We start from the raw sequence: 15,486 nt of genomic DNA on the forward strand, positions 1-15,486 counted from the left end.
AGTCCATCCCAATACCGTAGAGGCATCCACTACTCTGATTTCTGTTTTTTTACAGTGAACTATTACTTTTAATTCTTTCTATTGTATATTTGCTTTCTTATTTGTTAATTTCTTTTTTTACAGTTTCTACTTCTCTGATTAAATTTTTCATCTGTCATCTAATGTTTTGGACATATTATTCTTAGTTTTTTTGGAGTCCAGATCTAATAACTCCAGTATCTGTACTTCCTTCATTCAGATCTTTCGTAGACTTTTTGTATTACCTAGCATATTCCATTGTATGGACATACCATAATTTATCTGTTCAACTGTATATATATTTGGGTTGCCTCCAGTTTGTGTTATTGTGAATAAAACTGCTATGAACATTATTGTAAAAGTCTTTTCCTGGACATATGCTTTCATCTCTCTTAGGCAAATACTTAGGAGTGGAATTGTTGGGTAGGAGGGTAAATGTACATTTAACGTTATAGGAAATTGCATAACAGTTCTCCAAAGTGGTTTTATGATTTTACACTCCCATTAACAAGGTACAAATGTTCTGGTTGCTCCACAAACTCATCAAAATTTGGTGTCATCAGTGTTTTTGATTTTGTTTTTCTGGTGGGTTTGAAATGACATCTCATTGTGTATTAATTTGCATTTCCTTGATGATTAATGATACTGAATGCTTTTTTATGTGCTTATTGGTCATTTGTGTATCTTCTTTTGTGAAGTATCAACTTAAGAGTTTTGCCCATGTAAAATATTGGGTTATTTATCTTTTAATTATTGGTTTATTGGAGATTTTTATATACTCATGATACAAATTCTCTGTCAGGGGCGCCTGGGTGGCTCAGTCGTTAGGCGTCTGCCTTCGGCTCAGGTCATGATCCCAAGGTCCTGGGATCGAGCCCCGCATCGGGCTCCCTGCTCCGCGGGAAGCCTGCTTCTCCCTCTTACACTCCCCTTGCTTGTGTTCCCTCTCTCGCTGTCTCTCTCTCTGTCAAATAAATAAATAAAATCTTTAAACAAATTCTCTGTCAGATATATGTATTGCAAATATTTTTTTCCAGTCTGTGTCTCACTTTTCCATTTTATTAATGGTGCTTTTTGATAAATGAAAGTTTTTAACTTTGATGAAGTACAATTTATCATTTTTTTTTCTTTTATGGTTCACATCCTCTGTTTCCTCTTAAAGAACTCTCTGCTTATCCCAAAGTCGTGAAGATATTCTCATATGTTTTCTTCTAGAAGTTCCATGTTTTAGCTTTTTTTTTTTTAATATTTTATTCATTTATTTGTCAGAGAGAGAGAGCACAAGCAGGGGGCCGAGGGAGAGGGAGAAACAGGCTCCCTGCTGAGCAGGGAGCTCGATGTGGGACTCGATCCCAGGACCCTGGGATCATGACCTGAGCCGAAGGCACACGCTAAACCGACTGAGCCACCCAGGTGTCCCTCATGTTTTAGCTTTTATGTTAGGTCTGTAATCCATATTGAATTATTTTTGTGTATGTGATATGAGGTGAGGGTCAGGATTCATTTTTTTCCCAAAGGTTTATCAAATTGTTCTAGTACCAGTTGTTGAAAAGACTTTCTTTTCTCTCATTGAATTACATTGGTATCTTTATCAAAAATCAATTTACAATATATGTATGGATCTATTTCCAGACTCTCTTTTTTGTTCCATTGATCTATTTACTTATGATTATACTAATACCACACTGTCTTAATTACTATAGCTTTACAGTTGGTCTTGAAATCAGATAGTATGTCTACTCTGGCTTTATTCTTCTTTTTCCAAGTGTGTTTAAGTTATTCTCGGTCCTTTGCACTTTCATATAGATTTTTAAATAAACTTGTCATTCTCTATAAAAAAGCACAAATAATATCTTAATAATACCACAACCCATGATATATGTCACCATTTATTTAAATCTTCCTTTATTTCTCTCATCAATAGTTTTAGTTTTTAAGGTAGGGGTCTTACAAATCTTTTGTTAAATTTTTCTTAAATACTTTATATTTTTTGATGGTATTTGCTAGGATTTCTAAGACAGACTTTGTTACAACAATCAAAGGCACCTAAAACCTAAAGTTCATTTTTAAAAATACTTTTAAGTTTCTAGTTAGATACTATGGGATTGGGGCACATAGAAGGTTAATGTAAAAGTAAATACAAAGATGATGCCAAAGAGATGTTGTAAGCAGCATGTGTATAGGTGTTAGTTCACTGTAGAGACAATAAGAGGAGATAGTAACTGGAAGAGGGCACTGCAGAGGTTCTGAGGTACTGGTAATATTATATTTCTCAATCTGGGTTACTAGGTGTGCTCAATTTGAGGCAATTCAACAAAAAGTATTTTTTATCTTTCCCAGTTTGTTTGAATTTTATAATCCAATTGGAAAAGTGAACTAAAATAATTTTTTAGGGGTGCCTGGGTGACTCAGTCTGTTTAGCGTCTGCCCTGGGCTCAGGTCATGATCTCAGGGTCCTGGGATCCAGCCCTGCGTCCTTCTGTCTGTCCGGCTCCCTGCTCATCAGGGAGCCTGCTTCTCCCTCTGCCCCTACCCCCTGCTCATGCTCACTCGCATGCTCTCTCTCTCTCTCTCTCAAATAAATAAATAAATAAATAAACTAAAATAATTATTTAAAAATCTAAGGAACTAATTCATGCATTTTGTGGCTGCCTCAGATTCATGAGAGGGCAATTTATGTGAGTGATGGGCATCACCATGCTTTTATTCTCTTCACAGTATGCTGAACTGAACTGCAATTCCTTGCAGAGGATGATAATATTTTATGTTAACATTGAAACACAGCCAAGGAAATGCTGGTGCAAAGATTCTGAGGCTGGAATGCCTAAGAAGGGAAAAAGAAGGTGGGGAAATCTAAAGGAAAAGGAAAGTGGATGAGGTGGAGGGAGATAGAAAGATAAGGAGAGAATGTGAGAGGACAACTGATATGAAGCCTTGTTCCCTGCCAGAATCAACAGAAAAAATACCGAGTATTTATTCTTTCTTCACTTTAGCCCCAGAAGTAAAATAGCGTGAAGTGACTTTACGACCTTATATAATTACAAGGTTATACAATTGTAAAGCATTAGTATTAGCATGCACAGGCATACCCTGGAACACTTATTCTAGACCTGAATCTATTGGAATCATAGTCAATTGCTACTTTCTTTATGGTTCCATATAATTTTGTTCAACCCTCAAGAATTATCACTCCTCATACTGTATTTACTTCACTTGATTGTCTCCCTCACTTTATTGTCATCTCCTAGAGGAAAGGTCATTGTTTTATTCATCTCCAAATTGCCAAGGCATAGCATATGCTTGAACCTCTGAGTAATTGCTCTCTATATTTGTTGCATTAGATAAATGGATTAGCAAATATTTGTTGCATTAGATGAATGGATTTTAGGATGATTATGCACACGGAATTCTCAATAATTTGGGCACATAAAATCTTCTATGAAATATAAATGCTTCAGTTTAAAAAACTTTCAAGTGTTTAACACTAACTTATTATTTCATTTGATCATTAAAATCAATTTCTTTTTTTAAAATTTTATTTATTTGAGATAGAGTGAAAGAGAGAGAGAGCACAATGGAGGGGGGGCAGAGAGAGAGGGAGAAGCAGACTCCCAACTGAGCAGGGAGCCTAATGCGGGGCTGGATCCTAGGACCCGAGCTGAAGACAGACGCTTAACTAACTGAATGAGCCACCCAGGCGCCCCTAAAATCAATTTCTTAATGTGAATTTATTAGTTCATCTAAGCATGATAACAGCCCTGCATGGCACATAAAGGCAATAATCATTAAAACACCCATTTACAAATGAAGAGGCTAAGTTTATAACATATAAAAAGAACTTGTTAGCAGCCTCACAGGTAGCAGGTGTGAGAGCCAGATCTGGAATCTAGACTTTTGATTTTTCATTCAGGTAATTTCCTCTAAACAACTGTATGGCATTTGGTAACAAAAAGTTGCCCTGCAAATTATCCCAGAGAGTTTTAACTCCCAAGCTGTTTTCCCTCAGCTATAACTTGGCTTCTTGACCACCTTCTTTGGTCACCCATTCTGTTACTCCTATTCCCTATCTCCCTCCCCTGCTCCCATTTTCAGTTCCTGAGATCACAGGCAAGAAAGGCTATACCATATTGGCATAGCATTATATCTATTTGTAGATTCATTTCAGCATTCCTTATTCCCTATGGATGTATGGTTCTTGAATTATCTCCTTCGTGCCAGTTGAAACTGGCTCTTACTGTAATCTTACTGATCCCCTCATTAACCCATGGGTCCAACACAATCTTTGGCATGTATTCATTATATATTTGTAAAAGAATCATGGTTTTACCTTTTCTGAAAATTATTCTTAAATAATGGACATTTTCTCAATAATGTATGAATAAAACCTTCTTCAGGAAATGATGCCATTTTTCCTGATCTGCAGCTTAGAGTCTCAGAAAAGATTGTGCTCTCTCTGCAAATGCTGTTTCATGACCTAATTAACAAGTTTAAGGACGCGTCTTTCCGTGCAGCAGTGGAGGAAACAAACAATGTGAAGGACAAGGTACACACAGTGAACAGAGCTGAAAAACTTCCAATTTTCATTTCTGCACAAGAGAATCAGAGCACAGAAAGAGTTATCTCAATCCTTAGATATAACAATAGATATGAAGTCTCTCTCCCACCCTCTTCCCTTCTCCCCCAACAACTCCCCCACCAAGGGATTGAGATTTGGAGAGTCATATTATTATCAATTAGCAATTCTGTACTCTGATATTTGAACCACAGCAGGTGAGAAGAGAAAGCTGGGAAAGGAACCAAATTTTCACCCTATTCTCAACACATTAAAATAAAGATATCGTTCTGAACCCTGCAAGCATCATTGTTGTCGTCATCACCATCTTTATCCTAATTCATAATCATTCACAGAACTTGTTACAAACCTCCAGTTTTCAGCCTGCTGTGTAGAATGATGGGCTTTGGAGCAGGTCGTCAAGGGATCTGACCTCTCTTTCCAGCTCTGTCTCTGGCTTATTATGTAATCTTTGGAGCTTTGATTCTTCATCTGTAAAAACGAGGTCATAGCTATTGAGCGAATTAAATAAGGTCAATCAAATAAAATAACATATACAAAAGCTCTGTGCAAACTAATAGCTCTATAAAAGTTAGTTTCAGTTGCTTGACCTTTCTCTGTTTCCTTATCTCTAATGGGAACAATAATGGTACCTACCTCATGGAATTCTTTTGAACTCTAATAAATGTAAGAACATTTCCTGACATAATGCTTAAAAAATGTTAGCTATTGATATTATTAATTTAAGCTCCACAAGGGGACATGTCGGATTTTAAACATCTTTTCCTCTTCCACAGAGCATAGCACCGAGCACCACCAGGCTACAATCTTTTCAAGATGATTTGCGAACGGAGGAATCTTCTGAGCCCAGAACACACCACTCGCGCGCGTTTGCGTGTAGGACTGCGATAGACCGGAACCCAAAAGCTGGGGATGTTGAGGAGCCGGAGCCTCTTTGCGCTTGGCGCTGGCCCCGGAAGTGGCGAGGGCGGGGTCAACGCTGCCAAGAGAAATCCTCCGCCTCGCGAAGATGCTGCTGGACCTGTCGGAGGAGCATAAGGAGCACCTGGCCTTTTTGCCGCAAGTGGACAGCACGGGTCAGGGGCGCGGCAGCAGAGGGTGGTGTCCTGTGGCTTGGGGGATCAAGGGGTGCGCCCAGCGCTCATGGTCTCCTGGCTTCCCTTGCAGTGGTCGCGGAGTTTGGGCGGATTGCGGTGGAGTTCCTGAGGCGAGGCTCTAACCCCAAGATCTACGAAGGCGCAGCCAGTAAGACGGGGAGAGTTGCTGCACGGGGAAGTGCGGGCCATTCTTTGGCACCCTGGAGAGGAAGGGTTTTTTGCAGCTCCAAGGGTCTTCTTCTCGTTGTGGTGGAATAAAAGCAGAAAGGCTCTTCCGGGCGCAAATCCTGCCCGCCCCCTGAGTAGTTTTGAGATTTTTTTTTTTTTTTAAAGATTTTATTTATTTATTTGAGAGAGAGAGAACGAGAGACAGAGAGCATGAGAGGGAGGAGGGTCAGAGGGAGAAGCAGACTCCCCGCCGAGCAGGGAGCCTGATGTGGGACTCGATCCCGGGACTCCAGGACCATGACCTGAGCCGAAGACAGTCGCTTAACCAACTGAGCCACCCAGGCGCCCTAGTTTTGAGATTTTTAAAGCTTCCGCTGGGTCGGTGTTGTCATGCGTAAAAAGCACATAATACCATCTGCCAGAGATACTGTGATGCTTAAATGCACCCAAGTGTGTGGAGTGGCTGGGTGAGGCATTAATATCCCGCAAGTGTTTGGTTATAATTAGTTGTTCAGACATCCGCTTTTGCTGCAGTATTGTTTTTTCCCTGCTGGACGGGGCTGGTTTCTGAGCTTGTCAGTCCTTGGAGTTCCTCTTACGCCAGACTTGAAATAGCTGAGCATTCAAGAGAAGGACTGTACGGCTGATATTAGACTCCATGGGTCTGCATTTTGTAAAGAACGTTACACGGCGGGAAATACTGGAGGCATCTGCCTGGCAGTGGAAAATGAACAGGTGGCTATTACCAACTCATTATTTTTCATTACGGTGCCTGAAAATAGGAATGATGGATAATATTTATGCCTAAATAAGAATTTGAATAAAAGGATAAATATCAAACAATAATTTATTGGCTTATTTTACCATTTTCCCAGGAAAACTCAGTGTGAGCAGTGACACTGTCCAGCATGGTGTGGAAGGATTAACATACCTCCTCACTGAAAGCTCAAAGCTTATGGTAAGGGCTTCTGTGGACTGTTTTGTATTTCTTTGACCTTAAAAAGGTCCAGTATACTCTACATCATAGCCCTGGCAGGCATCGGTTTATTTCAGTAATGTTAATGGTTTATAATTGACTTAGTGAAGCCGTGCGTAAACGATATGACTATAATGTGATCTGCTGGCATGAATGCCTCTTCTAGTATAAATTAGAATTACTTCTAATTCTACATGTTATTAAAACATATACAGTAGTATGTATCCTAGGAGGGAGAATTAAATGACTTTTTTTTTTTTTTTGGCATATTAGCAATATCTAGCTTGATGGAGAATAGGAGAGAAACTGGCCATTTTAACAATTCTCTTTATGTTTTTTTTTAAAGATTTTGTTTATTTGAGAGAGAGAGAATGAGAAAGAGAGAGAGAGCACGAAAGGGGGAGGGTCAGAGGGAGAAGCAGACTCCCTGCTCAGCAGGAAGCCCGATGTGGGACTCGATCCCGGGACTCCAGGATCATGACCTGAGCCGAAGGCAGTCACTTAACCAACTGAGCCACCCAGGCACCCAACAATTCTTTTTATGTTTTAATAAAAGTATTTTTATGTATCAGAGACTCAGATTTTGGAATAGTGGGCAAGAGTTACCTTTAAATATAAAGGATGTTATTTCTTTTACCAGGCAGAAAAGAATTAGGGGATAGTATATTCTTTTCAAATATTTTAGCATTTACTAGACAAAGATAAATTTAATGTTCTGTTAAACTTGATTCACTTTCAGATTTCTGAACTGGATTTCCAAGACTCTGTTTTTGTTCTGGGATTCTCTGAAGAATTGAACAAATTATTGCTTCAGCTTTATCTGGACAACAGAAAAGAGATCAGAACTATTCTGAGTGAATTGGCACCAGACCTTCCAAGTTACCACAGCCTTGAATGGCGACTAGATGTACAGGTATGGCTTTTTTTTCCCCACCTGACATAGAATATAAGATTAATTTTAGTTCTATGCTCTTAAGCTTATTTTATTCTTTACCACCTTAACCAAACTTTGGTTTGAAACTAATTTTTTTTCAATGTTTATTTTGAGACCATTTCACAAATAGTTCATTTTCTTATATGCTTAATGTGTTTAGATTAGTTTAATTTGCACAGCTTGTAAGAAATAGGTTATTTTGAAAAGGAGATGGGCATGCAGATTTTTAAAGTTGTATTTGATTTTATGAAACTTTTATGTTTAAACAAAACACACATATATTAAAGTGCACAGGGCATTGTAAAGCTCAGTGGATTATCACATGGTGAAAACACCCATGAAACCAACACTTGCCCATGACAGGCACCCCAGAAGCATCCTCTTTGCCTTCTACCAATTACTTCCCCTTCCTTCCTTTGCAAAGGTAACCAGTGTCCTGACTTCAGATACCTAGATTACTTTTGCCTATTCTTTAACTTTCTATATATGGAATGATTCAGTAAATATTCTTTTGTGTCTGGCTTCTTTTACACATCCTGTTTATTTAGTTGTTTGTAAAGCCACACAGATAACCAAAAGGGAGTTCTCAGACTCTTGCATGTAGCCCTTTATCAAGCAGTGACAGATAAGTTAATAGATGTTTATTGAATGTCGTCCATTTGCTGATTAGAGCTGTGCTAAATGCTTTGGGACACAAAAGAAGCATAGGACATTTTCTCAGATGGAAAAGATGTTATCATCTAGTTAGGGATATTAGATGTTCTCAAAATAACTAGTACTTAAAGATAGTTGTAAAATAGATTTCTGGAGGGGGAAAATATAATTGTATAAATGAAGGTACAACTGAGTATTATATTTCAAAAACCTATAGCTTAGGTAGTTCAGTGTATGCTTGCACAGTCCAGAAAAGTTTCAACAAAAGGAAATGAAATTTCAGAAGGATGAATGGAGAAAACCAGTGTTAATATTCTTGGAAGAGGAGGCAGCGTAAGTTGTAAAAGCCCACATGGATGTGGGAATGAGAGTTGAATATGTGGTATAGCGCACTAGTCCTCAAACTTTACTGCATATTGAAATGGCCTGGGTAGTTTTAAAATATTTTCATGTCTGTGTTCTACCCCCAGAGATTCTGATTTATTGTTATGGGGTTTGACCTGGGCATCAGGATTTTTTAAACATTGTTACCCAGGTAATTCTAGCTTGCAGTTTATAAACCACTGTTACAGTGGATTCTTACTGATTTGAATGGTGATAAGATGGTCCAAACAGGTTACAGAAATTCATTTAGAGGGTTTAGCAAGTATAATCCAATGTGATGAGTGCTTGAATAGGTACAAACACAGATATGGTATAAACCAGATTATAGGCTCCATGAGGGCAGTTACTATGTCTTGTTCACTAGTCTGTCCCCAGCACAATGCCTGGTACATAATAGGCATTCAGTGCTGAATTTTTAAAAGCTTCTTGTACAGTTATAATGTGCTAGGTGATGTGGATTCACAAAGAACCAGACACAGTTCATGCTCTTGGAGACACCGTAAGAAGCAAATCCTGTGGGGTTCCCGGGGAGGAGATCACTATTGCTAAGCTTTTATGTTTCAGTCCTCTCATAATAACCAGGTAGAGGAGGTGTGGGGATGGTCATGTTCATGAGATTCAGCAGTAATTTATCTTGTACATCTTTACCTTTCTTTTGAATGGGGATAATTTCTGAATTGGGGTTCTGGTAGCCCTTAGAAGTTATTTTTTTGGCTTTGTGATTTGCTTTGAGTTTTTCCGTTATGAATACATTTTTAGAAATTAGAAACTTAAGCAATTGAATTTTCTAAAACTCGGGAGAGCTCATTTACCCAGTGAAATAGGTTTGAATAGCCGTGTTATTGCAAGGACTAATACATTTTAAGGTTGAGGGTGTACTGAATGAATATTGCTTCATGTGGTGAAATGCATTTATGGCTAAAAAGCTACTTAAAGAACTAACTGATTTTCTGAGCTCATTAGTCTTAATTATTACAAGGGAGTTTAACTGGAGTAGATTCTTCTGTTTATGGGAGGAAGACTTGTTAGATGAAGATCAGCTAAATGGCTGGGAAACTAATAACAGGATATAGGACCTTTCATTTTTGAGTAACTGATTTGTCTCATGAACACTGGTAGTGAATGGACAGTTACCATCTAATTATTGTGCAGTTGCTTATGAGAAATACATTAATCATCATAGTTTAGTTTCTAATAGAAACATTTCCCTTCATAAGTTGCCACCACAGTTAATGCATTTGATAGCATCAGTAAGTTGAATGCATCTGAGATTGGTGTGGGAAGATTTACCTTTAGGACTGATCCATTTAAATTGCTGTTATTTTTACAAGGACGGAATTTCCTCCCATTAAAAAATAAGTCCATATCAAGAACTTTGTGGCCTACTATTCTTTATCCTGTATTGTCATCGAAATTTCTTTCCAAGAAAAAATTAGGTTTTATTATGTCTTACTAGGTGTTTGTTAGGGATGTTATGTAATCTTTATTTAGAAATTTTAAAGAGTGGTATGGATACTTATTTGTAAAGGATATTAATTTAGGTGTTATGTTGTCTAAAAATTTAAGGATAGATTGAGTGACCTTAAGTCTCTAGACAAAAAGTTCATGGCTTAATTACACACCTAGATACATTTGGTCCCTATCTGTCAATGCAGTTATATAGAGAAAAAAGAAGTATAAACAATGCATAAGTGAATCAATAGGTGGTATTTTCAGTCATCATACTTAATAGTTTATCTATCTTTCATACCTATAATTTTCTGTACTAGAGAAATGATCTTAAAGAGATACTTTAACTTAAAAGTACCTATATTCTGTTTGGGAACTGGCTCACTCAAGGGGATTGACTTGTTTCCAGATTATTTTTGACATTAAATTTCAGCCATGGGTCAGTATATTAGGTTCTTTTGGAAGCCAGATCACCTAGAATTAATTGGAAGGAGTTATTAGTCAGAATATTCTGTGTTGTGGTATGAAATTAATCCTGAAATCTCAGGTTTATATTTGTTACTCACTGGAAGTCTCTTCAGTTTGGCTTCTTGTCCTTTTGCCATGACTCCAATAGTTTTAGGTAACAGTCTTGCTTTCTTGTATAACAAGATGTTTCAGGTTCATCTTGTACAATTGTTGTCCCAGACCTCTAATCACCTATTCCTTTAAGGAGGTCCTGGTTTCTTTTAAGGAAGAATAGTCTTTAGAGAACAGTCTTGTGCTAGGACAGTTAGCCACTGTTTCTAGTATTTGGATTTTTTTTTCTTTTAAAAATATGTCAATTGTACTTTTTAAAAAAATTTCAGAATATATCATTCTGATATATTCTATATCAGAATATCTATATCAAGATTATAGATATTCAGTTTAAAGAATAATAATAAAACAAGTACCCACTGCCAAGCTTAAGAAACAAAACAAAACCGGGGCGCCTGGGTGGCTCAGATGGTTAAGCGTCTGCCTTCGGCTCAGGTCACGATCCCGGGGTCCTGGGATCGAGTCCCGCATCGGGCTCCCTGCTAGGCGGGGAGCCTGCTTCTCCCTCTGCCGCTGCCTCTCTCTATCTCTCTCTCTGACTCTCATGAATAAATAAATAAAACAAACAAAAAAAAAAAAAAAAAAAAAAAAAAAAGAAACAAAACAAAACCATGTATGACCTCCCCCAGTTACAACCCCTCCCACTCCTCTGGAGGTAACCATTATCCTGAATTTTCTATTAATCCTTTATAGTTCTTTTTTTACACATGTTTTTTCATTTAACTTTAGTTTTTATGTATTACTCTGCAACTTGATTTTTGATTTTTTTAGATTTCTCCATAACAATTTATATTGCTGTAGTTCGTTTCTTTTCATGGCCATTTAGTAAGCATTTTATTGTATGAGCATTCTCAATGTATCCATTCTATTATTAAAGAATATTTGAGACATTTCTAATTTTTGACTCTTGGAAACAAAAACAATTACTATTATGAATGTAATGTATACATGTAAAAATTCAAGGTATATACCTAGGAGTGGAATTGATGGTAATGTATATTTTCCGAAGCCATTCTCTTTTCACTCTCACCAGCAGTGGGAGAGTTCCCATGACTGTTGCTCACAGTGCCTTCATTTGGACAGGTTTTTAATTCTTGCTGGTCTGATATGTATAAAACAGAACTTTATGGTTTTGTTGGCCATTTTCCTGATTTCTGATAAAGTTGAACATGTTTTCCTATGTTTATCTATTTGTGTTATTTCTTTTGTGAAGTGCTTACTTAGGTCTAATGCACATTTTTCTCTTGGTCTTGTAGGTTTTTTTGTTTTGTTTTGTTGTTTTTTTTAATCAGAACAGTTTTTCATACATTCTGAATACTAATCTTTTTTTTAGCTATATGTGTTACAAACTATCTTCTCTAAGTTTGTGGTTTGTTTTCCCACCATCTTTAGGTATCCTTTAGAAGAAAATGTAACAATTTGAATGCGGTTCAGTTTATCTGTTTTTTTTCTTTATGGTTTATGTCTTTTATATCATGTTTAAGAAATCCTGTATGGCAAGGTTGTGTGTATATTCTCTTCTTTTTTCTTTCCAAAGTTTTTTAAAATTTATTTTTCATTTTGAAGTCTATGATTCATGTAAAACTTGATTTTTGTACATGATATAAGGTAATTATAAATACTGTGTGTTCAGCATGATTGTTAAATAGTTATTATACTCTTGTTCCATTTAAAATGAAGCTTGCAAGCAGAAGCCTCAGGCAACAGATTAAACCATCAGTGACTATAAAGCTACACCTTAATCAGAACGGAGATCACAACACCAGAGTTCTGCAGACAGACCCAGCCACTCTGCTCCATTTGGTTCAGCAATTGGAACAAGCATTGGAAGAGATGAAAACAAACCACTGTAGGAGAGTTGTGCGCAATATCAAGTAGTTCCAGTTTTAAGGATTTATTCCCTTTGAATCACTTGTGAATTGATGATAAGCAACAGTTACTTTTCAAAATTAATTTTTTATTAATTGACAGTGATAAATACATATAGTTTCCATGCAGTTTCTTTTCCTGTGACAAGATATTGAAGTCATGATCAAAAGCTAAAGTAAAGTTCCTTTCCTGGTGCTAAATGTGGTCAGTTTCTTCACGATTAAGATGTATTTTATATTTTAAATGTGTAAGTAGAATTGAATCAACTGGAAGTGAATCTATACTGTTCATATCTTTTGTGTATATGAATGTCTTTTTTTGGTACTTCTTTTGATTGCTTAACTTTATTATTTTCTTCTTTATTGACCAAAATTTGAAAATAAAATTCACAATGTAATACCATTGCTATTCAGAATATTTTTAGACAGTTCATTGTTTTTGACCTTTAAAAGCACCCACAATGTTAATAGCCACAGAATAGCTGGAAGTAAATATGAATTTTTTAAAATGCTACATTGTTTAGGCAGTTCATGCATTTTTCCTTGCTAGTGAAGGTAATAAGTACTTACCATGTTGCTTAAGTTTGAGTTGTCATGGCTAATTACTTACATAGTACTCAAATCTGTGTGATAATGTTGCATTTTATCAAGGACCACTTTTTTCCCCTAGTACCCAAAGCATCTAAGAGATGTTGTCATTTACATTTATACACAATGGATGCAGGAGTAAAAAATCACTTCTTAATTATCTGAATATAAATTACAGTCCCTTTTTATAATTTTATTTGAATAAAGTATAAAGAGGGCAAAGGGAGGCCATGGTTACTACATGTAAGTATCCCTTCTTTACAAACTTGATTGTTTGTTTGTTTTTTAGTAAGTAACTATAAGCTATTGGCTTGGAAAACTCAGATGCTGTTGTGTCACATCATCCTGATAGAGTACAAGGACACAGGAAGACTTAGGGGGACAAGGAGACTTGAGTGGCAGACTTAAGGAGAAAAATCATGGAAGGGTGGAAATGGGGTTTCAGTCTTAAATATGTATCCAGGGTCTTATTCTGAGAGCCTCATCCCCATGGAGCAACTCAGGAATGCCTTTAGAACCATCAAACTCTTAAGGTGCACTCTAGGTTCTGTCAATACCTTCCATCCTAAGAATTAGAGATTTTTGGGTCAGAGTGACATCATGTTTCTTCTCTCTTAAGCAAGAGCCTAGCAGGGAACAGAGGCCAGTGGAAGGAAAGTACAGGTTTAATTGCCATCCATTTAATTGCCACTGCAAGCAATTGGGCCCCCTTTCCCAGAGGCATATGTTCTATAGTTACCAAATAACTAATATTACATACTAGTTAAACTCTAATCAAATAAATTTTAATTATCATAATAACTTGATTAATGAAGCTGTCATGTTAACCTTACAAACAAAAAGAAACTTTATATAATGAAATTATACACATACACACATATATATTATGTGTCATCAGGTTTAAAAGCAATATACCTGCCAAGTTTATATGATAAAAACAGCTCTATGAGGCTTCTTATTTATCCACATTTGGTGGAAGATAAACAGGGCTGACCCCAGCCAAGATTGAAATAAGAGCACTGTGTTGCCTTCAAGGCAACCTTTCTTCTATATCCACTGGTCTTCCCCTAATCAAAACAAGAAAGCCGCTGTTAGTCTTTATTTGTGTCAAACTCCCCTGGCCTCCTTTCTCTACTCCATTATTCTTTCTGGTGGTCTGCCTTCTTCACCTTTTTGGGCCAGAATGAGTTGGGAGCAGTCTCCTACTAACTTCTTTTTTGTTTGTTTTGTTTTAAGATTTTATTTATTTATTTGACATAGGGAGAGAGCAAGCACAAGCAGGGGGAGCAGTAGGCTCCCCGCTGAGCAGGGAGCCCGACGTGTGGCTTGATCCCAGGACCCTGGGATCATGACCTGAGCCAAAGGCAGACGCCCCTCCTAACTTCTTTTTGAACCTGAGGTTCATTTTTTAGTACAGAGCATTGAATGAGCCTCTTTTCTTTTCTTGTTTAAGCATTCCTTATCCTTAGGGACTCCTCACCTGCCTTGTTTTATGGCACATTTGATTTTTTTGTAGCTTGTATATGAACATATTTTCTGCAGATGTAGTCACTGTTCCACTCTGCTGTATGAGCAGGTTTCTTGACTGGGTAATGTGCCTTTCCATCTACAACTATCTAAATTTTTATTAAATCATTTTGGATTATAAGTATGTTGATTTTTCAAGATTGGCTAATGCATGTGTAGACTTAAATGTCATATCTTTCATGTCTCAAAGCCAGAACAGTAACATCTCTTCTATCAGAACAGAACTATGAGTAGGGAATGACCAATATATATATATCACAAAGTCTATATCTACTTCACCTATTGGAAGTCTTTTTTGTGTTTCACAAGATTTCAGTGAGCTTGTTTTGTTACTGATGTTTCCAAGCTTAAGCAAATTTAAAGCAGCAAATTGGAAAGGTGGTGGGAATACCATAAAAAGAAAATATATCTTTGAAAACTGAAAAACAAGAATCTGATGCTAAGGAAAGTTTGAAAAATTATAGTGTCAAGGATGCATGTGTGGGAGCTCTTAAAATTTATAACAATGTGTGGCCTTTTAGGGCACAAGCCTTGGAGAAGGTTAAGAGGTTAGTCTTTGGAGCTGGACAAAAAGGGTTTGAATTTAGCAGAGTAACATAGATAGCATAGTAACAGGCTTTAGAAAATACTCATGTAGATTTGAGGATCTCATTATTTTACAGCCTTGAATT

The 15,486-nt window shown here is 37.0% G+C and overlaps 2 protein-coding genes across 2 annotated transcripts in view; one reads left to right on the top strand and one right to left on the bottom strand.

Annotated features, from left to right (window-relative positions):
* RNF13 (ring finger protein 13) overlaps window positions 1-5,382 on the bottom strand; it is a 219,542-nt gene extending 214,160 nt beyond the window's left edge. Inside the window, exons 1-2 of the mRNA XM_078070449.1 lie at window positions 5,228-5,382; window positions 4,941-5,062 (exon numbers count right to left, since the gene is read on the bottom strand). The gene's annotated coding sequence lies outside the window, so the exon portion shown is untranslated. The remainder of the gene's footprint in view (window positions 1-4,940; window positions 5,063-5,227) is intronic.
* Window positions 5,383-5,515: 133 nt separating this feature from the next.
* On the top strand, window positions 5,516-13,098 carry COMMD2 (COMM domain containing 2). Its single transcript, XM_036115648.2, has 5 exons — window positions 5,516-5,667; window positions 5,759-5,836; window positions 6,732-6,814; window positions 7,572-7,745; window positions 12,513-13,098. The coding sequence occupies exons 1-5, from the start codon at window positions 5,601-5,603 to the stop codon at window positions 12,708-12,710; spliced, it is 600 nt and encodes a 199-aa protein (XP_035971541.1). The 5' UTR covers window positions 5,516-5,600; the 3' UTR covers window positions 12,711-13,098.
* The last annotated feature ends 2,388 nt before the right edge of the window (window positions 13,099-15,486 follow it).

Source organism: Halichoerus grypus, chromosome 1 (assembly GCF_964656455.1).
Source record: "Halichoerus grypus chromosome 1, mHalGry1.hap1.1, whole genome shotgun sequence".
Classification (NCBI taxonomy): Eukaryota; Metazoa; Chordata; class Mammalia; order Carnivora; family Phocidae; genus Halichoerus; species Halichoerus grypus.